The sequence below is a fragment of the Martes martes genome (assembly GCF_963455335.1).
Source record: "Martes martes genome assembly, chromosome: 8".
NCBI lineage: Eukaryota > Metazoa > Chordata > Mammalia > Carnivora > Mustelidae > Martes > Martes martes.
In genome coordinates this window covers 57,573,206-57,599,199 of record NC_137895.1, presented here as the reverse complement: position 1 = coordinate 57,599,199, position 25,994 = coordinate 57,573,206, and the positions used below count along the sequence as shown (strand labels likewise).

General features: G+C 38.3%; 1 protein-coding gene across 1 annotated transcript; it reads left to right on the top strand.

Annotated features, from left to right (window-relative positions):
* The first annotated feature begins 18,742 nt into the window (after positions 1-18,742).
* Positions 18,743-22,416, top strand: MGP (matrix Gla protein). Its single transcript, XM_080811595.1, has 4 exons — positions 18,743-19,047; positions 20,421-20,453; positions 21,511-21,586; positions 22,038-22,416. The coding sequence occupies exons 1-4, from the start codon at positions 18,987-18,989 to the stop codon at positions 22,177-22,179; spliced, it is 312 nt and encodes a 103-aa protein (XP_080667721.1). The 5' UTR covers positions 18,743-18,986; the 3' UTR covers positions 22,180-22,416.
* Positions 22,417-25,994: the final 3,578 nt, after the last annotated feature.

The following is a 25,994-nucleotide window of genomic DNA, read 5'->3' as shown; positions in this document are numbered from 1 at the left end:
TGAAGCAGACTCCTCGCTGAGCCGGGAACCCCTTGCAGGGCTCACCTCCAGGTTCAGTCCCAGGACCTTGAGACCATGACCTGAGCTAAAATCTAGAGTCAGCCGCTCAGCCCCTTGAACCACCCAGGTGCCCCTGTCATTGCTATTTTAATAAGGGGTAAAACTAACAATGAACAGACAGAAGAAGAAGCTGATGAATCTTGTATTCACCCCATGTAACCTCTTCTGTGAAGAATGAGCCTTAATATTGGTTCTACCCTCTTTATATATTCTAAGCAGCTGAAATCGTGAAACCCCACTATGACAGACCTATGAACTAGGAGAAAGTGTTGAGGCCATTATTCTAGGCTTGGTTGAGTTTTGGGGTTTTTCAGAGGCTAGAAAAATGAGCAGTACAGACTGACCAAGGTGACTCATGCCAATGAGTCATTCATTCTTTCCATTGAGAAGTGTTCAAAACAAAGCAAAACACCTTCCTAGTTCTGGAATCCAAAGTAGGAAGTGTAGTGTCTGTGCCCTGGCACAGGCTGAACCTGGCTAACTCCTGAGGAGGTTCTACTGTCTCAAAATGCAGGAATGCTTACATTTTTGCTACTGCTACATTTGAGTGACTAACTGAGCCATTTTACATTCTGGGTTGTTTTGAGAACTGTAGCAGGTAGGTACATCTTTGTATCAAAAGGAGCCAGCATCTAGCACTGTGTATAGCACACAGTTAATATGCAATAAATGCTGTTGGATAAATGAGTCAATAAAGGGTCAGAAAGAAATTCATCCAGCAGCACAGAGAGATTACATGAGTGGTTGTTGGTGTCTGTGTATTAAAAAAAAAAAAAAAAAGTCTCCCATGAGAAATTAAAAAGTTAAGCTTACTCTGAAGATGGGTTTGAATTCTAAGTACATACGAACTTTGTATTCAAGAACTCTCAAGTTGATAAATTAGCACAAAATTCTGTCCCCTTGAGCACTTGCATAAAAAGAACAATTCTGGACAATCTAATGACTTGCTTCTTTAGGATTCCCACAAATAGCAGCCTAACTAAGATAAACTCATTATCCAGACACACAAAATATGTGAGGGAACTCATCAACATAAAAATCAAGAAGAGAAAATTAGTGAATAGGAGAAAATATTTTAGCAAACTACTCAGAATTCAGTATGAAAGAGTATTAAGACACATAGAGGATAAAATGAGAAGGTCCAACACAAATTAGTAAAAGCTAAAGAAAGAGGTGTTAAAGAAAGTGTGGAAGAGGCAATATTTGAAGAAATACTGTCTTTGAAAATGTATGAATGGAAGAAAGACATGAATTCATCACATTACAGAAGCACAGTCCTGAGCCATGTAAATAGAAACCTAGCCACAGCTACCCATATCCTAGCAAAACATGGAACACCAAAGAATTACGAGAAAAATCTTAAAATCACTAAAGAGAGAAGGCAACTGTTAGACTGACTTCAGATTTTACAACAATGTCAGAAGAAGCCAGAATATAATGGGAAAACATTTTGAAAGTATTAGAGAAAGCAAATTTCAAACTAAAATTTTTATTTCTAAGTAAACTATCACTTCAGAGGAAGGACAAAATAAATATATTTTTAGATTTATTTATTTATTTATTTGCAAATGGGGCAGGGTTGGGAGGAGCAGAGAGAGAGGAACAAGCAGGCTCCACACGGGGCTCCAACTTATGACCCCAAGATCATGACCTGAGTTGAAATCAAGAGTCCATCAGTTAAGCAACTGAGACATCCAGGTGCCCCAAAATAAACATATTTTTAGACAAACACTGTAACTTGTTAGTAATGGATTTACTTCAGAAAACTGTACAAAGAGAAGAAACTAAATGCAGGGAGTTTTGTAAACAAATGTGTGAGTCAAAACAAACAATAGCTGTATAACACTTTAATGGTAACAGTGACTAATAGTGGGATAACTTAATAATCAAGGAAAGTAAAATAATTTAATAAGGCCAACATTAGAAAATCTATTATTGTAACTCACCATCCTGAGAGATTAATGGGGAGAAAAACAGTGATATTACAACAGATGAAAAAACATTAGATATAATTTAACACTCCCTTGGTTTTAAAAATAATAACTCTTAGAAGATTAAGATTAAAAGAATATTTTTCTCCTGATAAAAGTTACTCATTAAAATATCGATAAATATATCACATTATAATCAAGGGCAACACAAGAATCATCTCCTTTCAAGTTAAAAACAAGGTAAGGATACCTGCTGTCTACCTTATTCCTACCAATGCAATAAAACAAACAAAAAAATCTAAAATATATTTTTGAAAAGAATACACAAAAACAGCATTATCGATATTTACTATTTATATATTTTCCTACACAGAAAATTAAAGGAATCTATAGAAAAAAATTTTCAATTAATATGGGAGTTCTATACGATTACCATGTTATAAACTACAGGTTTTAAAAAATCCTCAGTGTTCCTAAATACACCAGTAGAGATTATATATAAGTGTAATTTTTAAAATGCCACCCACAAAAACACTGAAAGTCATAATAAATCAAAAGATGTGCAAGATCTTTGCATAAAAAATGTAAAATTTTGATGACAAATATAAAACAACTAAAGAAATTTTAAAACATGTCATGGTCATGGGTGGAGAGATTCAACTTTCTAAAGATGTCATTTCTTCCCAAATTCCTCCATGAATATAAATGTAATTCCAAGAAAAAACCCAAGAAGATTTTAAATAAAACTTGGCAAGCTAATCAAAAAAACACTGAAGCCAAAAGCCAGGCATAGCCAAAATAATTTTAAGGAAAGGGGAAAACTTAGTCTTCCAGATAGCAAAATACTAGGTGTCTTAGGAAATTAGATTTGCTAATGACACAGGGAAAACAACTATCGAACAGAATACAGAAACTAGAAATAGTTCCTCTTTAATGGGAGCTTAAGAACATTGCAAATCAAGGATGACCTATTACATAAAAGGAACCTGAACAAAAATATTTCTGATGGATTAAAGATCTACATATGCCTCCATCAGAAAGGATGAATACTCAATTTTTGTATCAACATGGATGGGACTGGAGGAGATTATGCTGAGTGAAATAAGTCAAGCAGAGAGAGTCAATTATCATATGGTTTCACTTATTTGTGGAACATAAGGAATAACACAGAGGACATTGGGAGTTGGAGGGGAGAAGTGAGTTGGGGGAAATTGAAGGGGGAGACAACCCATGAGGGACTGTGGACTCTGAGAAACAAACTGAGGGTTTTGAAGGGGAGAGGGGTGGTGGTTTGGGTGAGCCTGGTGGTTGGTGGGTATTAAGGAGTGCACTTATTGCATGGAGCACTGGGTGTGGTGCATAAACAATGAATTATGAATCACTAAAAAAAATTAATTTAATTTAAATAAAGATCTAAAAGTGAAAAATAAAAAGTAAAATTTTTAAGAGATTATCTTTATGACATCTCAAAATTTACAACTGGAATTTGTGTTGGGATTGCATTGCATTTATAGGTTAAGTTCAGGAAAATTGATATGTTTATGGTGGGAAATCCTCCTATCCACGGGTGTGGAAGTTACGTCTATCTATTTAGATTATCTTCCAATCACTCTTGCTGGAGTCTCAGAGTTTTCTTCACAGAGAGTCTATGTGTTCTTAGTTAACTCAAAGATATGCAACAGTTCTTGTTGGTATTGTGAAATGCATTCTCTTTTCATTATTTTTTTCAGTTATTGCTGATGTAAAGAAATGGTACTTTCTCAATTGATCTTTTACAGGCAAGTTTGCTAAACTCTCACTGATTCTAATAGTTTGTTGGATGGATGATTATTTTTGTGTTTTTTAGATAATATTGTCTCAAAACAAGGTTATTTATCTTTCTCTTCCCTTTCAGTCCTTGTTTTACTTCTTTTCTCTCTGTATAACCCTGGTCAGGCCTTCCAGTCCTATGATAAATAATAGTGATAACAGTAAACGTGTCTTTCTTATCCTTAGTTTTAAAGGAAATGCATTTTATTTTTTTTTTTTAAGATTTTATTCATTTATTTGACAGAGATCACAAGTAGGCAGAGAGGCAGGCAGAGAGAGAGGAAGAAGCAGCCTCCCCGCTGAGCAGAGAGCCTGATGCAGGGCTCAATCCCAGGATCCTGGGATCATGACCTGAGCTAAAGGCAGAGGCCCTAACCCAGTGAGCCACCCAGGCGCCCCAAGGAAATGCATTTTAACTTTCTCCATTAAGAAGAAAGTTTCCTGTGAGTTTTTGGCACAGGAGTTTTACCAATTTAAGGAATTTCCTATCTATCTCTAATTTGGAGATATATATATATTTAGATGTAAAATTTATATTATATTTGTATTTCTAAATATATAAATACAAAACTAATGCATAAAATACATATAAAATTAAAAGATATACATCACCAGCTGCTTTTTCTCCATCTATTGAGACAATGACACAGTTTTTGTCTTTTGATCTATTATTATGATGAATAACACTGATATATTTTCTAATGTTAAAAATGCTTGCTTGTACTTGTATTTGTAAGTACAAACCTACTTGATCAGTATGTAGACTTTGTAATATTTTTCAGACTATGTTAACTACTATTTTATTTAGGATTCTAGTATCCACATTCATAAAGATAGGCCTGATAATGTTTTCTTCAGTAGGTTTTATCCAGTTTTACAACAAAGAGTTCACTCGTCTCATAAAATGAGCTACATATCTTTAACATTTTTAACAACTTATACTTTGCAAAGGATTTGTGTGTCTGAACTAGAAAGCCATCTGCACAGGGGGTATTTTGGAGGAGAGGTATTTTGTTGCCATTTTTATTTCTTTGACGTTTAATGATCTGTTCAAATTTTCTATTTCTTCTTCTGCCAGTTTTGGGTTTACTACTTTTTTTAAAAAGATTATTTATTTATTTATTTGACAGAGAGAATAAGCAGGGGGAGCAGGAGAGGGAGAAGTAGGCTCCCCGCTGAGCAGGGAGCCCCATGTGAGTTTGGATCCCAGGACGCTGAGATCATGACCTGAGCTGAAGGCAGACACTTAACGGACTAAGCCATCCAGGTGCCCCTGGGTTTACTACTTTTGCTTTTGCAGAGATATTTCTCTTATTTATTTATTTTTTGAACAGTAAGTTTGTATACATATCTACTACATTACATTTTGTTGTGTGTTTCACCAATTTTTTATTGTATCGTTATTACTTTGTTCCTTCTTTTTTTGGTTGTTTCTCTTGTTCTTTTTCCAGCTTTGGTTGCATGCTTAGCTCACTTGTTTTCAACTTTCCTTTTTTTCTGATTAATGCATAAATAATGTGTTAATTATTAATTATTTTCCTCTCAGTACTACTTTGATCAGCTCTCACAAATTTTGATATGTAGTGCTCTCCTTATTATTCAGATCTAAGCATTGCTTTGTGTCCTTTAATCCTTTATTTCATTTTTCCCACTAAGGATTATTTGATAACGTATTTTTGATTTCTAAATATTTTGCTTTTTTTTTAGCTAACACTTTGACCTTAAATTCTAATTTTATTGGATCATAATCAGAAAATGCAGCCCATCTATAATATCAGTACTTTGACTAAAGCTTCCTTTGTGTCATGAGATATAATATTGAAATGAAATATAACATGATAAGGAAAAAAAATTTCGACAGAACATAATTTAAGGGATGCCTGGGTGCCTCATTTGGTTAAGTGTCTGCCTTTGGCTCAGGTCAAGATCCCAGGGGCCTGGGATGGAGTCCCACACGAGGCTCCTTGCTCAGCAGGAAGCCTGCTTCTCCCTCCTCCTGCTTGTGCCTCTCCTCCCTCCCCCCCTCTCTCTCTCAGACAAATAAATTAATAAAATCTTTTTTTAGAAGAAACATGATTTAAAGCTTAGTCTAAATAATAGACTACATGTTGTGACCTACATACATTTATTTAGAGAATCACTGCAATGTCTCCATATCTTTCCCTTGCTTGATCTTTTCTTTCAGGATACTTAAAATGCCTTAGGTCCTACAACTGTCCTGTGTTTGGGTAATTAATCTTAACGCCATATGGAAATCATTCCTACAAGTAAGCCTTGCGAAATCTACTCATGGCAGCCTATGTTGTTGCTTTGTTTGAGGCAACAGAGAAACATGCTGGCAAGAACGAGTCCGCTTTTTTACTTAATCTTTGAGCCTTCGCAGAAAAAAATGCAGCCAGATGAACTCTGCCCAGCCTTGGAAGCAGTCAGTCCAGGTATAGAGCACAATATGAAGACCAAATGTGGGGCCTGAGAAATCCAAGTTAAAGTTGCCAGACTGGCTAGAATCGAAAGCCTTCAGTTATTCCAGGAACATTTTTACTTTTGCACCACTGTCCATTTTTTTCTGGCACAAAATATTAAATATTTTAAAAACTGCTTTTCTGGAAAGTCAACAGCCTAGAGAACAGCCAATATCTGTATCTCAGTTTCTTCTTGTCCCCAAGAATATTTGGCCTCAAAACACAAATCCCCACAAATCCTCCAGCCCTGGCTTGTTGACCTTGTGAGAAAGTTCATATGTCATAGTCATCTGAAAATGGGAAGAAAGTGCTGAAATTCATTCCAATAAATACAGCACAGCTTCTGGGAAAAGGGAAAATGATACAAAAGTTCCTTCCTTTCAGCTCTTCAGTACAATGATCAGTGAATACAAAACATTTGCATTATTGAGGTAGAGGAGAAGATTTTGGATAGCCTAACTCTCCCTCTTTTCCAAATTAACTTTCTGTATATTAACTATAGATAGGTCAGTTATCTTTTTCTTTTTCAAGCTAAAAATTGTACTTTGTTTTAAGGTATTTGGCATAGATGAGAGACTTGTTTTGGTGAACCAGGAAAAAGGAAAATGGAGAAAGGAAAGAAATGACATACTATTCAATAAATGTTATCCACTTCTAATTTAGGGAAAAGGGTATGTAATTGATTAACTAATCAATTCTGCCCTTTGGCAATCTTTCACATATTCTTGATTTCCTTCCATCGAACTTCTTATACCCACAATTGGCAAGATTCTGGTGCTGTAACATGGAGTCAAGTTTCTTTTTCTGATTTCATGTTGCAAGTACAGGTCCGCTCCAACAGATCAATGTGTAAAAATTTCAAAGGAAAAGCACATAAGGGCAGAGCTTACATTTCACACACAACAAGGGTACATTGTTTATTTTATTCTTCCAGAGGAACTCTTGCTTTCCAAGGGACTCTCTTGAAGAAAGAATGTACTTTTTCATGTATTTATGATGAATTTAATTTTACAATGTTATTATCTGGAAACCCTTCAAGAATACTGCTATTTCATAAAGATGATAATCAGCTAATTGAATTGTTGTATTGTTATATAACACAAAGGTAGAAAAAACAGGAGTGAAATCACATTTGCCCTTTTTTTAGCATATTGTGTAATTATTTAATGTTTCAAATTATATTGATTTCTTGTCTTCATGAGAATTAAATTTATATTTTGAAGGGCAAGGATATTCCAAGTATGTGTTATGAGACTGTTAGAGTGGATTGTTAAGGGTAACTTGTTTGAGCTCTTGTGGTTTTCAAGCACTGTACTAGGTTTGCAAATAAGATGACAAGTACAGGACTAACATTACAAAGATGAACAAGACACAAACCCTGACTTCCCTTGAGAAGCTTAAAATTCAGTGTAGAACACAATCATGTAAATAGACAATTTCAGTATTCTGTAATCAAATCAGATAAGATTTATGAAAGGATGTCATAAGGTTACTGTGAGAACATACAAGAGATATTCAACTCAATGCATGAATTCAGCAAAAGAATTCTTTCTTTTTTTGGAAAGATTTCAGTCTTCTAGAAATGATAGTTTCCTAGATAATGAGGTATAGTCTGGTAGATGAATGGGTCTGGAGACCAGTGATTGTACCCTCAACAGCTGGGGAGAGGGTAAGTAGCAAGATGGAGAACAGGAATGCCTTTAACTCAAAAAGGAAGATACGTAGGGCACCTGGGTGGCTCAGTAGGTTAAGCCTCTGCCTTCGGCTCAGGTCATGATCTTGGGGTCCTGGGATCAAGCCCCTCATCAGGCTCTCTGCTCAGCGGGGAGCCTGCTTCCCCTCTCTCTCTGCCTGCCTCTCTGCCTTGTGATCTCTCTGTCAAATAAATAAAAATAAAATCTTTTAAAAAAAAGGAAGATATGTAGTAATAAAGAAATAAAAGTTGCCCATAGTAATAAAGAAATAAAGAAGATACATAGTAATAAAGAAATAAGGGAGTGTTTGAGGAAAGAAAAAGAGCCCAGGTGGAATCTAACTTAAGTAATACATCTCCTCAAGTCAGTGGTTTTTAAGATTAGCTTCAAAAGATGCCCAATTTTGTTAGAGACAGAAACAGGAAAGTAAAAAAAAAAAAAAAAAAAAAAAAGAGAGAGAAAACAATAAAATGAGCAAAGGTATGATAGCAAACATTGAGGGACATCTCAGGAACAAGTTGCTTCATTTGTCTAGAGTGTTGGTTACATGCAGGGAAATAGTGAAGGAAAAGAATGGAAAAGACAACCAGGAGGAGAGGAAAGAGAACAAACATTTAATGACCAACTACTATATCACAGACACTGAGTATTTTACAAGCATTATCTCATTAAATCTTCACGACAGTTTATGAAACAACTGTCATCCCTCACATGCTACAGCAAGGAAATGACTTACTCAGAGTCACATAGCTAGTTTGAAATAATAATAATAATAGTTACTCTCATGGTATATTTACTATATGCCAGCACTACACCAGCTAGATGTTCACACGCATTATTTCATTTAATCCCCATTACAGCTGTAAAAGCTACTTTCCATGATCACCATTTTTTTTTAAGATAAAGAAAATGAGAATTAGGGAAATGGCAGAGATCCCTAAGTGATGGAACAGAATTCACATTCTGCCCCATCAACTCCAAAGCCCATACTCTTGTCCACTGTTTTATGTCACCAGACAGAACTGGGGACTCATGGGATAGGAGTATTGGCTTCCTTTGAGCAGTGGGCAGCCACTGTTGTATGTTTTAAGATGACTAAGGTCCAGAGGCCAACCTCAAACACCTCGAAATCTGGAGGAAGCTCAAGCCACGTAAGTGTTCGCGCTGAACTCTCATCACTGCTAAGCCCCCACCCCAGCTCCTACCCATTTCACCTGCCTTTCGACTGCTCTCCCAAAACAGAACAAAAAACTTCATTCCATCTTGTTGTTTTGTTTTGTTTTGTTTTCAGTTAATCTCCTTTTCCTTGGGCTCCCATTCTTAACACCCGCTTATTTTCTCTTACCCGAAGCCAGAGGAAGAACCCCGGTGAAAAGTCCTTTCGTTCCCTCGACAAAATAAAAGTCTCTTTCCAAATTCCCTAGGGACAGGAAATAAATAATCTAGGCTTATCAGAAAGACAGGAAACACGGAGAATGATAAATTGGAAGAAACAGAGTAGGGGTGAGGCCACCAAGATTCAGATAAGCGCTGGTTATAGGACTGCTTAGGTGAACGCCCCTGGCAGGCAGGGCTGAATTGGATTTCCGCCGGTCGTCCCAACCCACATTTCACGCACTGTTTTCCATAACGGTGCTATCAGGGAGAAATCGTATGTGGAAACAATCTCTCATTTCGCAGCCAGTTCACTTTGTAGCTTGATCAACAAGGGCATGTTCTGCACTGTACTCTCCCTCACATTAACCTCGACGTTTTCCCTTTGTGTCCTCTCTAAATATCCTTCTTCTGAATCTCATCCTATTTCCAGGGTTGGCAAGGACTAGGTGATGAAACAAAGGAGAGAATTGCAGAATTACACATCTTTTCCATGAGATTTTTCTCTCACTGACCAACCCCGGGCTGGAGGGAAAAAAAAAAAATCTGCTTTTTTGTCCCAAAGATTTCAAAGCATATCCACATCTAATGCAAAGGTAGGAAGATATTGGACTACACTGGGAAACAGCTGACAGGGCCTCTGGCAGGCAGTGATTTATGTGAATGGAACTTCTGTTAAGACATCTAGCTAGCGGTTTTCAGACCAAGGGGTGGACATCCGAACACAAGTCAGCCTGGGAAGCATCACCAGCGAAGTAGCATGAAGAACAGAGTGTTCTGTTCAAACACCGAAATACAGAATCATTTCTATCTTGTTTATTTACTTCAAGGATGAAATAAACTGGAAGCACAAAATTACATCAGTCTATTCCAACTCATGCTGGAAAAGAGATTTAAAGTATCCATTCAAAAATCGCATAGGCAGGGGCACCTGGGTGGCTCAGTGGGTTAAGCCTCTGCCTTCGACCCGGGTCGTGATCTCAGGGTCCTGGGATCGAGCCCCGCATCGGGCTCTCTGCTCGGCAGGGAGCCTGCTTCCCCCTCTCTCTCTGCCTGCCTCTCTGCCTACTTGTCATCTCTCTCTCTCAAATAAATAAATAAAATTTTTAAAAAAAAATCGCATAGGCATTACGTGGCTGTGTCAGGATTAAAATGCTCCGCTGTCTCCCAATTCCGTTCCCATCAGCGCCCTTGCTGATTCAGCCGCGCTCGCTTTTGCATTCACTCCTTTGCTTTGACCGTGCTTAGGGATCTATTCCTCGGCCGCTGGGGAAGATCATAACACTAAAGCAATGGTGTTAAACCAACTTTTTTGCAATCACATTTATTAAATGCATGTACACCATGGCATTGCGCTCCAGCCATTACTCAAGGAGCTCTACATTTATTGTCTTCTTTTCTTTTTTTGTTTTTTTCACTTACTGTCTTATTTAATTCATCCAACAGTCCTGTGAGTCAGGTTTTATAAACCTTCATTGTGTCGCTGAGAAATGTGAGGCTCAGGAATGTTAACTTGTCCAATGTCACACAAGGAGGTAAGAGGTAGAGCCAGAATTCAAATCCAGGCCTTTTTTTTTTTTTTTCTTTTTAGTTTTACTGAGGTATAATTGACAAATAAAAATTAATTGACAAATAAAAAATAAAAATTGTATCTATTTGAGATGTGATGACTTGATATGCAAACACATTGTGAAATGATTACCATGCATGATCAAGTTAACATATCCATCACCTCCTGTAGTTATCTTTTTTTAGCATAATAAGAACATTAAAGCTGATTAGCAACTTGAACTTGAATTAGTTCAAGTATACAATACAGTATTGTTAACAATACTTACCATGTTACACAATAAGTAATCCTCGAAACTTATTTATCTCATAACTAAAGTTTGTACCCTTTGACCAACATCTCCCCATTTCCTACCCCTGGCCCTTGGCAATTACCATTCCATTTTCCTGTGAGTTCAACTTTTTTAGGTTCCACATATAAGTGAGATCATACAGTGTATGTCTTTCCTGCTTCTGGCCTATTTCATTTATTATAATGTCCTCCAGCTTCATTCACATTGTCACAAATGGTTGTTATGGCTGAATAATGTTCCATTATGTATATACCATATCGTCTTTATCCGTTTAACTGTCAACAGACACTTAGACTGTTTCCATAGGCTTCCTTATTCCAAAAAGCATATCCCGCAGCCAGAAGAGCTATTCACTTCCTACAGAGCCTTTTTATTTTATTTTTTCAGTGTTCCAAGATTCATTATTTATGCACCACACCCAGCGCTCCATGCAATACATGCCCTCCTTAGTACCCATCACCAGGCTCACCTAACCTCCTGCCCCCCTCCCTTCCAAACCCTCAGTTTGTTTCTCAGAGTCCATAGTCTCTCATGGTTCATCTCCCCCTCCGATTTCCTCCAATTCACTTTCCTTTCCTTTTCCTAATGTCCCCTGTGTTATTCCTTATGCTCCACAAGTAAGTGAAACCATATGATAATTGACGCTCTTTCTGTAGAGTCCTTTCTAGTTTATGTGATTGGTTTTTTTGTCTGAGAGGGGTACCAAAAGTATGGAAGAAGTAAGAAAATGGAATAAGGGTGGGAAATGCTCACACACACCCAATCTGTCGTTTGTTTTGTTTGACAGACCAACAGAGGAGCAGGTGAAATGTGCTAAAATACAAAGGAATTTGGCGGGTTTGATTCATGCAGCTCGCCACTAGATTCTCTTCCAGTCAATATGTTACTTAAAGTTAAAATCACTTTTAAAATGGTTTAAGTCCTCATTTAAATGAAGTACCTTCAGATTATACAAGACTCATCCAGATATCTATCTGTAACTGAAGGATGTCAAAGAGCCTATTTCATTTCTCATGTCAAATTTAAAAGTTGTCAACTATTTTTTAGTTTCTCTTAATAACTAATGTCATTGTTGTTATGCTTACTAATTTCTATTACATCATTTGCTGTCCTTTACAGCTCTTGTCCTATCTTCCTCCAAAATAACTTCTTACAACTTCCAACTGTGTTCCCAAGTTCCTGTATACCATGATGGATGAGCAAAGCTGTCATCCTCTCCCTTCCCTTCATGTCTTGACAAATGTTAACTATACTCCTCTTCTTCCACCTCACTCATTTAGACATCAGCTCGTTCCTTCTACCTTTGAGTCTCCTGTTCTATGAGTCACCAATATCTTCTTCAACTGTTATGAATGATTCAAGTCCCTTGCTTGCTGTTATACACTTCCTGAACATAGGAAGGGATATTTTCTGTTGGTAAGTTGGAATAATGAGAGGCAAATACAAGGACGTGGCGAGTGTGGGATGACAGCAGAAGAGATCTGAAAGGGCTCCTCCCCCTCCTCAGAAAGGACACCTGTCATGGTGCTGTGAGAGAAACTCCCCAGACTTTAACTTCACACCTCACTCAGAAGCAGCAGTGAGAGTCTAATGAGTAAATGGCCAACCTTTCCTAACTTCATGCCCAGCCAAGGCAGGAGACACAGAACCTGTTCTCTGTTTTGTTTTGAGTTGAAGGAGCAGGCTGAACATTGAGTCTAGATTCCAGTTTTGCTTGCGGTCTAACTAACTGTAGAAATGGACTTTTAGACACTAAAGAGACAGTATTCCTATACCAGACTAGAGTTGATGTCAGCTGACAGCACACATGGTGATTTCTAAAGTAAGCTGAAAGGCTTTAGAAAGCAACATATTTGAACGGGAGCTTCTTTGGACAGGTGATTTAGTGTGCAGAGTACCGGATAAACAAACAAGTTGGGGGACTTGTGTTCGGATACCAAATTCATCCCTTTCTCTGATTTTATAAGTCATTTAACTCTCCGGGTGTAAGTGACAAAAGGAAAATCTTTAATTTCCATTCTCCTATTTTAACATTAAAGAAATTGGCATTTAAAATATGTGTATCTTTTTATAATTTTATCTTTATCTCTGAAATTTTAGATTCAGCAATCCCTGATGACACAATCACAGAATTCTTTAAGCAGGTGTCAGAACCTTGGGGACTAGTGCATGGTTGTATCAAGTGATTCAAGTTGTATAGCCCAGTGTTTCTGTGAAATCAAACAGCCTTTAGCCATTTGTTACCATGTGAACTTGGAAAAAATACATAACCTCTTTGAGCTCTAATTTTCTCATATATACCATGTGCGTAATTATACTCAGTTTGTAGGATTATTATGAGAAGTAAATAACATAATGAATAAGAAGTGTTTATCATAGTACCTATATGATACATGCTAATATTACTTGGATCGTTGTATAATTATTATTTCACATCCACTATGTTATTTAAAACTTGAAGCTTTTACTGGAAAGGAAGGAGGTAGAGGAGATGATCTATATGAGAAGGGGGAAAAAATGAGGCAGCTATTCCCATCCAGAAGACCACTTTATTTACTCTCCAGGCTCTTTGCCTTTCCCCAGACATTTCTGCCCAGGATTTCCTAGATATCCCTCCCATACCTGAGTTTGACAAGCATTTATTTTCACTTAGTTCATTTGAGACAAATTAAGAAATATCTCAGGGATTCAGTACTTGGGAAGCTATGTCAGTTAAGGAATCTGAGATGTAGGGGCATCTGGGTGGCTCAGTTGGCTAAGCATCTGCCTTTAGCTCAGGTCATGATCCAGGGGTCCTGGAATTGAATCCCACCCACATCAGTCTCCCTGCTCAGCAGGGAGACTGCTGCTCCCCCTGCTTGTGCTCTTTCCATCAAATAAATAAATAAAATTTTAAAAAGAAAGGAATCTGAGATGTAAAACCCACTCAAGGGGCTTCCCTTAAAAAAACAGAACTAAGAGGTCAGCACTGTCCTAGGAAGCTGGCTAAGTTTCTGCCTCTCGTTTCGTTGCCCTTTATTGTCCTAGAAAGAGATTTTTGTTTTTATTTTCTGGGCTGTTACTTCCTAATTCTTCTCCCCTTTGCCTTTTTCTTTAATGGCAAGACTGAGGGTTTTACTGCTGCCAGGAAAATAATACTGTGAACTCATAAAACCAACATTCTGTAAATAAAGCAGAATCTCATGGAACAGGAAAAAAAAAAAAAAGTCTGACTGGAGCCAGGAAAATTCCTCAAGGAGACAAAATACCTAGTAGTCTGAGAAAGAAAGAACGGATAAGCAAGGACAGACAGAGGAAGTAGAATTGTGGGAAATACGTTACTATGCCAAGGTCTGCCAACCTTCCTTCTCCTCCCTTCTTTCCTGGAACTGAGAATTTATCTGACCTTGTCATCAGTGTTTTCTGCAATGTTTTGCAAATAAAGATGCTCCTGAGTATCTATAAAAAGTCAGTCCAATGAGAAAGCATATCATGTAGACCTCTCTAGGGCCAGATGGCTACCTAAAAAACACTTGTAAAGAAGAGGAACCACTAATTAAATCTGTGATCTAAGATCACACTTGATCCATGAGAGTAGGGTCCCTATCTGTGGTTTTCTCCATTCTGTTTCCAGTTTAGAGTCGGCACATAGAAGATGCTCGATACATTTGTAAAATGGATTGATGGTTGGATGGATGAAAGAATGACTAAAGCATGAAGCTACTTCTGGCCCTGGAGGGCATGCTCATGTTTCTCTTTCCTCCTTAGGGCAGACGGAAAAGGAGATCCTGTGTGGCTCTGTGGCTTCTGTTGCCTGGGTTATAGCATCTCCTATGGGAGATCCCTGTACAGTCTGAAAACACTGCCAGTCATGTCACTCTCTCTTCAGTCCCTTTGTTGTCACTCCTAGGAGTATCTGTAAGTAGTCTCTCCACTAAAGAACACTCCTCTTTAGTTAGGGGAAAATACATACATATGTCTTTTTCAAAATTATCTAGAATCCAAATTTAAGTTGGAGCTTCATGTGGTCTAATCTTTATAAGATATTTCAATTAAGAAAATACAAATTAGGGGTACCTGGGTGGCTTCATTCATTGTTAAGCATCCACTTTTTTTTTTAATTTTTTATTTATTTTCAGCATAACAGTATTCATTGTTTTTTCACCACACCCAGTGCTCCATGCAATCTGTGCCCTCCCTAATACCCATCACCTGGTTCCCCCACCCTCCCACCCCATGCCCCTTCAAAACCCTCAGGTTGTTTTTCAGAGTCCATAGTCTCTCATGGTTCACCTCCCCTTCCAATTTCCCTCAACTCCCTTCTCCTCTCCATTTACCCTTGTCCTCTATATTATTTGTTATGCTCCACCAATAAGTGAAACCATATGATACTTGACTCTCTCTGCTTGACTTATTTCACTCAGCATAATCTCTTCCAGTCCTGTCCATCTTGCTACAAAAGTTGGGTATTTGTCCTTTCTGATGGTGGTATAATACTCCATAGTGTATATGGACCACATCTTCCTTATCCATTCATCCATTGAAGGGCATCTTGGTTCTTTCCACAGTTTGGCGACCGTGGCCATTGCAAGCATCCACTTCTTGATTTCTGCTCAGGTCATGATCTCAGGGTCGTGACATCAAGCCTGGCCTCAAGCTCTGTGCTGGGTGCGGAGCCTGTTTGAGATGCTCTCTCCCTCTTCCTTTGTCCCTCCCCCTCCCCCATTCATGCATGCTCTCACACAAGTGCATGCAAGCTCTCTCTCAAAAAAAAAAAAAAAAAATAGCAGCCAGCATTAATTAAAAACAATTTTAATATTTCCTGGCACTTCTCAATCTTTTACAATCTCAAACAAGCATATTCATAACCAAAGCATCTTATTTGTCTTTTCCCATGTCTCACTTTCGACGTCTCACATCTTACAGCAGCCTCAAAGCTTTTCTCTCTACAACTTCATCTCTACCCAAAACCTTCCCCATCCAGCAAACCAAATCTATAAGGCTTTTCTCATTTCTCTCCTTCCACTTTTTCTACCTCCATTTTTTTCTCTCTCTCTCTTTTTTCCAAGGAGCCAATCTCAACTCTTTCTTATTAATACAAAGCCCCCATCGAGTTAGTCTGATCCTCTTCATAAACACCCATGACAGGAGTTGCCACAAAAATATCTTTGAGACAGGGAGTGGTATGGGAAAAAAGAAAAAGAAGGCCTTGGAGTTTTCACACACACATTATTCATTTTTATAAAGTATATAAAAATGGTATTTATCATAGGAGAACCCATAAATAAATGGAAAATAGTGGAAGGGGAAGATGAGTGGTGAAAGAGAGGCAGTTTCCAACAGAAAGTGTTAGCCTTGCAAAAGGCAAGATGATAAGGAAACATGCTTAGGAGTTTAGGAAAGGGGCACCTGGGTGGCTCAGTCATTTAAGCGTCTGCCTTCAGCTCAGGTCATGATCCCCGTGTCATCTGACTTCCTGCTCAGCAGGGAGTCTGCTTCTCCCTCTGCCTCTGCCTGCCGCTCCCCTCCCCTGCTCCTGCTGTCTCTGCCTCTCTCTATATATATCTCAAATAAATAAAGAAAATATTTTTAAATAAACAAATAAAACTTTAGGAAACCCAGTGGAAGCAGTGATGAAAACAAATTGTGAAGAAAGGTGGAGTTTACGTTGGAAAGAGAAGTGTAAGATTTTCATGCTTGGATTCAGAGAGTGTAAGAATAAACAACGATAATGTCAGAAGGCATACACAGCATAGCTGCCATTTGAACTTGGGAGTGGAGGAGGCATGCAGAATCTGGCCAGAAAAGACCAAGTTAACGTACATCTCAAAGCGCATATTTGTAGCTGGAAAAGACAGACTTCTCTAATTCCGGAGATGGGCGGGGCGGGGAGGTGGGTGGAGTATCCTACTCATTTTAGGGATGAGACACTGAAACCAAACTTGCTTCATCTCATATAAATTGGGGGTTAGTAACTGAGTTGAGTGCATACAAAATGCTACATGAACAAGCCACAGCTAGCCTTTTTTCCCAAAACAAGCGATGTAGTAAATGTTGTAAAGGCAGTGTAGTAAACTGTCTTTTGCAAATATAATGATTTGGATGATTTATCTTGGAAAAAGGGCACTGAAGCCAATCCCGAGACCAAGTCTGTGATTTAAAGAGGGAGACAACCACCAATCTTGTGACTAGAAATCACAATGGATGAATTTATCAGGGATGAACATATGTTGTCTTCTCTTTGAGGTCCTCTTCAAGGTTTTATCACAAAGAATCTACCTCTTAATATGAAAAAATCTGGGGGGAAACCCTGAATTTTATTGGTCCTTCACAACTCATGATTCCTTCAGAGTACAAGGATTCCAACCTATTTCCTTTAACAGGGAATCCTTTAGTATTTATAAAAGCTCTTCAGAAGATGGAGGCTGGGAGGGAAAGTGCATCCACAAAAAACAAAAAAGAATGAGGCATGTAGCTTCACCTGATTGTCCAGTACTGCTCTTTGAAATAAATTATTGAAAACTATACCGACCACTCCCATGCCAACCCTTTTGCTGTTCCAGCCAAGCGACAGGTCCTGTAGCTTCAGCTCACCTACAATCTGCATCTCTGTGACTCAAATCTCTCTGTCTGCCAACAGGACTCTTGAGTAACAGATAGCCGAGACACATCTTAATAGAAAGGGTTTTCTGATTGTCCAAGAAGAAAAAAAAAAAAAAAAAAACTCTGTCTACAATATAACCAGAGGCACCAAATTATAATCCTCCTCCTGCAAGAAGGGACATAGCACTTCTGCCACTGAAGGTATAATGGCATAATGGAAGCATATGCTTGTGAAAATCTATGTTGGAGGACACATGACAGCTAAAGTACAAAATGAATATAGTAAGTAGCTATTACTTACCTCCTTAGGGACGTGTCTTGTTTGTCTCTAGATCTCCCACAGCACCTAGCACAGTTCCTTGCCTCTCATGTGTCACTTGCTAGGAGCATATTGGATTACATCATTATCAGGAAAATGTCTTCAGAAAATGAGAGGTGGGCACCCTCTTGTCTTTGCTGCCCTTTAGATGAGTGGTATCCAGCCTAAGAGGGCCGTGAGGCACAGGATTGTACTCAAGACACAAAACTTGGTGGACAAGTTACGATGGAGCCAGTTGAGGAAACACAACTCATGGCATCCCTGGGCATCTCTGCCCTGCTGAGCACTAGAAAAAATGCAAAAGTTGTCTATCACCAGGCACATGTGCGATTGGTCTAGGATTGATAGTTCAACCCTACTGGGAAAATAAGTTTACATTAGAACCAGTTTATGAAGGGAAGTCCTTTGCCTTCAGAACCTTTCATCCATCCATCAGGGGAGCCAGCAGAACACTACACCTCTGTCTGCACCCCAGACCTGCAGTCAGGGCCAGGAGAGTGGATCGGAGAAGGAATTAGAAAGGCAAACACGTGTTTGTGGCAACTCCCTTCTCCATGGACCTTTGCCCAGGTCTGGCCCCAAAATCAGGGCGGCCACAACGTCCGTAGCAGGGCAGCGTCCTGCTGTAGCACAGTCTGGCCAAGGACTCAGGGAAAACTGCCCACCCAGAGCAGATAATATCTGGAAGGAATGAGGATTTGGGAAAAGTCCCAGTGCTAGTTTAGGGCCAACCAGTCTCCACCTTCTCTGGCCCCCTCCCACTGGTTCCTCCCCTTTCAGCTGCTCTAATTCTTATAAAAACTCCACAGCCTTTCACGAACAGCCCACAGAAGCTCTCTTCTGTCTACTGCTGCACAAGCCAGTGAGACCAACCCACAGGACACGGAGAGACCATGAAGAGCCTGCTCCTTCTCTCCATCCTGGCTGCCTTGGCCGTGGCAGCTCTGTGCTATGGTGAGAAAACTTTCTCCTGCTGCTTTTCTGGTTTTTCTTTTCTGCCTCTGATTTCAATTTATTTTTCTTTTTCCCCATCCCTGCTCCTCTTCTTCCCCCTTTCTCTAATAGAATCTTAAAGTACCATCAATCTAACATTTCCTAAGCCCTATGGACACTGATTTGTCCCATCAAATATTCTTTACATCTGAAATATCCAGACTTAACAAGCATGTCCTGTCTATGGTAAGTCACTATATACCTAGAAATTTTGCTGTTTCAGAAAGATATCAAATTCCCAGCCCCCAGGCTCTCATTTTTAAGGATGTTTATTTATACTTTGATAACAGTTAGTTAAAGGTATTAGTTAAATCACTCACCTTTAAGAAAACCAGTTATCACATGAAATGTTAAGTTTAGCCTTATGCAGGGACAGAACAATCTCATGAACTTCCTACATTTGTTCAGTGAATTAATTTAAAAATGGAGTTCTACATTTAAAGAATCTCAGAGAAAAATGGGTGTATAATTCCAATTGTCAAAAGATAAATTCCACCTGGTTTCTCTATGCCGCTAACTATACCTGTGTCTGTTCAAAACTTATGAAAGAGAATCTGAAGTAAGATAATTTTCAATCCATCTTATGCTTCAATTATCTGGATATTTAGATGTCCTTGAACCTCAATTATATTAACAACCACTTGTACTTTTCTTCTGACTCTTGAAATTATTCACATGGTTTCTGTAACAGAGGATTTGATCTCTTCATCTCCTCTTTGGTTTTTCAAATAAAATCACTTGCTTACAAATATAAACCCCTTATTGCCAAATTTACCTACTGTGCACAGAAAAGTGGTAGAAAGAAGAAAACTTTTGCTTTGGCATCAGCTCAGCTTTTCCTCTGAACTGGCTTCAGCCCAGTGGGAGTTGTCACCTGGAACCAGTGGTTTCTGTGACTGCCAAGTTCACACAGGTTCTTAAGAGGCTTTCAGAACCTCTTAGAAACCTGTCTTGGTAGATCCTGGTTGACCATCTCCTCACACTGCCTAGAGGACCTGGGCTATTTTCTGGACCCCTTTGTCCTTCTCAACCCTGCTCTTGGACAGGTCCCAAATGATTCAGAGAAGAAGCCTCTCTGGAAATCTGTGTAGCACTTAAATCAGCTTATTTCACTAGCCTGAAGACCTCACAGCCCTTGGGAACTTATAGCCAAGACTGTAACCACTGGCTCCTTCCTCATCAGAAAAAAATGAAGTGTAGAAATTTGTAATAATCACAGTGCTCACTATATTCTCCACACCTTTCTGACTCTTTTCACTCCTTCCATCCTTCAATTTAGACCATTGTCATGTGTGATAAATAATAATCAAAGGAAACTTTCTTTTAAATTCCAGAATCTCATGAAAGCATGGAATCCTATGAAATTAGTAAGTGAACATTTTACTTCCTTATTTATTTTTTTAAAGTATTTTATTTATTTATTTGACACAGAGAGAGAGATCACAAGTAGGCAGAGAGGCAGGCAGAGAGAGAGAGAGAGAGGGAAGCAGGCTCCCTGCTGAGCAGAGAGCCTGATGCGGGGCTCGATCCCAGGACCCTGAGACAATGACCTGAGCCAAAGGCAGAGAGGTTCAACCAACTGAGCCACCCAGGCGCCCCTGACTTCCTTATTTAAATCTCATGTTTTAAAGAATCTCTCTTCCTATTCTTAAGTAGACAAAATGATAATATATGGAGGTCATATAGGGAAGGGAAATAAGGCCTCTTTTGGAAAACTAAATTTAAGAATCTAGCAACTATAAAAATCACCAGATGCACAATGGTTTAGGCTTGAAATAGTGTGATATGGCCTTGAAACTGCATTCAGCAGAGTTGGAGGCATTTGGAAATTTTAAGTTGTCACCACATCAGCCACACAGATGGAAAACAAGGAGTAATGACAAATGGTGAAGTATGGCGAAGTATGGAATTAGAGGCCTAGTCAGCTGGGAAACCACAGTCGTCAGCATTATGTTGAATGCCATTGAGTATCTAGACTTAATAAAGACTGAGTACAGGAAGAAGGAATATATCACCCTCATTTCCAATTTGTTCATTATTTTCATAATATTTACACTGTCCATTTTTGGTGATCTAAAATTATGCTTCACAAGTCCTCAGGACAGAGAGAATTCCTCCTCACAGGAATTAAAAACACACTGACTAGGAATACCAAATTGAGAAAGGCAAAGCAATTGCCCAAAGGTGAAATAAACAAAAATAACTGTGGCCTATGTAACAAACCTCTAAAAAAACATATACTGATTTCTTTTGATTAGGCAGTTTATAAAATCTGCTTTACCTTTCCAAGTTTCATAAGATAGCTAGTTACATGAAATGTATGAGTTAATGAGTTTTCAAATGTATTTATGTCAGGGAATATTCATGGGAATATCTCCAACTACTGCTTCTCTGAAACTGCAATTATTTCTTTTTTCTTTGAAGATCCCTTCATAAACAGGAGAAATGCTAATACTTTTATGTCCCAGCAACAGAGATGGAGAGCTAAAGCCCAAGAGAGGTGAGTAACAAAACCTGATGAGGGGAGGTAATTTTACCCAGTGTAGCATCCCTGATGTGAATGGAATGAGAAACATTCCATTTTTTTAATCATGTGTATCATTTCTAATTGTATCCCCAAATCAAAGAATTAAAAACAGTGTATAGAAAACAACTGAATTTCAAGAAGACTAGTTTGTGAAAGACACAGAAAGCTGAGAGAGGGAGAAGGGAAAAGGAGGACAGAAAGAAAATTTCTGTTTTCACTTAAAAATGAAAGAAAAGGAAAGGAAAAAAAAATCCCCCTGTTCCACCTTTCACCCTATTAAGTATCTCTAATATTGGGGGATGAATGCGATCTCTCTCCTATATTTTCTTATTCTTTCTCCGCCCTGCCTTTTCTCTTTCTTCCCCCCCCGCCCACTCTATGCTTCTCATTTTGGGCCTCTTTCCCCCCAACACCAACATTCTAGGATCAGAGAACGCACCAAGCCTGCCTATGAGATCAATCGGGAAGCCTGTGATGACTTCAAGCTTTGCGAACGCTTTGCCCTGGTTTATGGATACGACGCTGCCTACAATCACTATTTCCGGCGGCGCCGAGGAAGCAAATGAGATTAGAAAAAGTCTCTTTCTTTCCAGAGCCTGGTGTCTGGTTTTGTATTCCTTTGCAGTAGCATCATCGAACTACATAAACACATAAGAATTGCTTACTTCTTAAATGTTCTTGTCTGGCTGCTGCTCTCCTTCCTGATCCCAGGCTGATACGCAGTGTAAGTGCAATGTTGTGAAAGGTCAAGAGGGAGTTAAGATGTGTGATTATTATGTAATAAACTGTTGGTTGGATACTTTCATTTTGTGAGTCTGATTTCTTCTGTAAAAAAAGTGGTAAGATATTTAAACCATGACCCATCTAACCCAGAATAGGATATTCTATTAATCATATTCTAGTGCTCATTAGAAACATATCTACATAGCAAGAATGAAACTAAGAAGACATTCAGCCATAATTTGTCTAGACTCTACCTTGGGATCGGTGAATGCCTCCTGTTATATGTTTTCTAGGGTTTTCAAACCTCATAGGTGATTAATCATGTGATTTTCCTGCTCCCAAAATTTAAATGGCCCTAATTCCCTCATGTGGATTCCAAGCTTTATCCTGGCTCATCACTCTCATCGTAGTGTCTTGAGAGTTATCATTTCCTAAGATGTCACAGTTTTAACTCACTTGGGCCAAGAAAATGTCACTTTCACAATCACCAGAGATTTCTTAAACAATTCAATCCTGGAATTTGGGAACCAAACAAAATGCTATCATTGCCTCAAGCTTGGTTTACCAATGAAGAAATGAGGCTCCAGAGTCTCCGGCTTGGGAGTTCAAGACAGGGCCCAGGACTTCTCAATCCCACTTTAAACTTGCTCTTCCTGCCATGAGAAACCATCCATGTCCAACTTTTACATCCATTCCTTTTGGTAGGCCCACTGCCTCCATCTCCTTAGTGGATAATCTTTCTAATCCTTCAAAATTCAGCTCAAAACCCAAGTACTTTATGAAATCAGTAATGATTAAATCCACCCACCTCCTATCACACTACTCAAACCAGTGTCTAACCCTTCAACAATATATGTAGAGTCAAGTACAATAATATTATTCAATTCATATATTGATTAAAGTTTCTTTTTATGCATATTTCCTTGGCTAACATTAAGGGAAGAAAATGCAATTTCTTTTCTTCCCTACAGGCTTGGTAATACGTTCTGTTCACAAAGGGTTTTCAGTGAAAGATGAATAAAAACAGATTGACTAGTCATGCAAGGGAGTGATCACCCAATTTTGAAACTGTTACATTCATACAATAACGTGTGTTATATAATTTAAACCATCATCATAGTAATATGATGATGAGCATTTTATCATTTTCTAAGCTATTTTGCATGTGATAATTCATTGGGTCTTACAACAACCTAGAAGACGGTAATATTTATTAGATGGTAAACTGAGATTCAGAGAAGTAACTTCCTAAAGACATTGTAGTAAATGCAGTGGTGTGTTACTCAGTCTGAGATATTATTCCCCTGACCACCAGATACATTGGCAGCTGATGGTTGCCAGCTAAGGACTTGAGTGCAATTCTCTACAGATCTCTAGAGTTCTCCCTTGTGTGCATCTCTCTCCTCTCTGGTACTCTTCTTTGTGATCACCAGCCACCTCTCTGGACTCCCAGCTCTGTCTTCTCAGTTTAGGAAAGCCAAGAGGCTCTGCTGAGTTCTACTGTCTGTCCTATGGCTGAAAACTTTCCAAGAAGTTGGGGCAATTATCAAACTCATCCTCATTTACATCAGTGTTGAGAATTCAGGAAGAAGGCAAAAATAGAGGGTAAGGGGAACAAAAATTGAAAACAAATGGCAAGATGATAGACTTAAACCTATCACAGAAATCTCATTATATGTAAATGGCTTAAATAGCCCAGTTATTTTCTTGCTTTTACATATGTTAAGATCTTATTGAATATTTTTGCTTTTGCTTTAAACAGTCAATTATTTTTTAAAATGTTTAGATAATACAAAAAAAGAAATCTCATGTATTTACTCATGTAGTTTCCATTTTCACAGCTCCTCCTTCTTCTGTATGCATCCAGATTTCCATCTGGTCTCATTTTCCTTCTGCCCGAAGGACTTCCTTTAACATTACTTGTAATTCTGGTCTGCTGGATTCTTTCAATTTTGAAATTTTGCCTTCATATTTGAAATATGTCTTCACTCAATAGCAAATCCTATGTTGCCAGTTTTTTTTTAATTCTTTTAAGATATTCCACTGTCCTATGGTTCTCATTGTTCCTGCTATAAATCTGTTGTCATTCTTACCTTTATTCTTCTGTATCTTCTACTGTGTCTTCTATGTCTTGCAGCTTCTGAGGTTTTTCTCTTTACCATTGGTTTTAGCCAGTGATTATGATGTACCTTTGTGTGGTTTTCCTCATTTTTCTTGTCCATGAGGTTTATAGAGCTTCTTGGATTGCATTAAATTTAGAAATTATCATTATTTCTTATCATTATTCATTATATCTTATTCATTATCATTATTTCTTCAAATATTTTCTTTCCTTCACTCCTCTCCTCCTTTGGAGACTGCACCTACGTGCGCTTGAAGTTGTTCCACAAAAGAAAACAGTTTATTTTAATGTGTCTACAAGTTTGTTAACTGATCTTCAATAACATCTAATTTACTGTTAATCCTGTCCAGTCCATTTTTCATTTCAGACATTACAGTTTTCACCTATAGAAGTTTGGTTTGGGTGTTTTTATATTTTCTATGTCTCAACTTTTTTAACATCTTTGATACAGTCAGGATAACTTTTTTAATGTCATTGTTCGCTAATTCCAATATCTGTCTCACTTTCACATTGGTTTTGATTGGTTGATTATTCTACTTATTATGGATCTTAGTTTCCTAGTTCTTTGAATTCCTGATAATCTTTTATTTGTCACCAGATATTGTGAATTTTACTGTTTTTGTATGTGCTGGATATTCTTGTATTTCTATAAGTATTCTTGAGCTTTGTTCTGGGACAGTTAAATCACCTGGGAAAAGTTTCATTGTTTTACATCTTGCTTTTAAAATGAAACCAACTCAGTAGTTAGTCTAGGACAAGTTGCTTCCCCTGCACTGAAGAAAGACCCTCTGAGTACTGCACCCAATGTCCCATGAATAGGTGGTAGGAAGAGACAATAATCCCAGCCCTGAGTTAGTGCCAGCCACTGTTCCCTTTATTCCTCTTGGATGATTTTTTATATTTAATAAATATATTTTCTTATATTTATGTGCCAATTAATCCTCTGCTACATATCCAGATATCCAGAGATCCCTCTCTCAGTAACTCTCTCCTCTCCAGTATTTTGCCGTGTAAATTATAACCACCATATTCTCCTAGGACTTTCAACTCATCTGAACACAAAATGTCTACCATATTTCACTTTGGTTCCCTCCTCCCTGAGCCATGGCCTGGAAACTCTCTTAAGGCAATAAACTGAGGCAATCACAGGACTCACTTTGTTTGTTTCTAATCTCTTAGGGAACACCATCATCTTTCATTGATTGATGTCCAGTGTCTTGAAAATCATTGTTTCATCTGTATTGTCATCTGTTTTCTTTAGTTATTTCTAAAGAAAGGGTAAATCCCATTTGAGACTCCATATTGCCCAAAAGCTCACTATCAGATGGGACTATTCTGAATGGCCATCTTAGCCTCAGAGTTTCCTCCTAGAATTGGCTAAGGCATTTTTTGGAATTGTATGACATTTCAACTGTTCACTCTGCCTAGGCCTTTATTCCTCACCCCCTCCCATGTTGTACTCAAGAGCACTTCCCTATAAACCATCTGTACACAAATATCCAACTCTTAGAGTCTGTTTCCCAGGAACCAGATCTG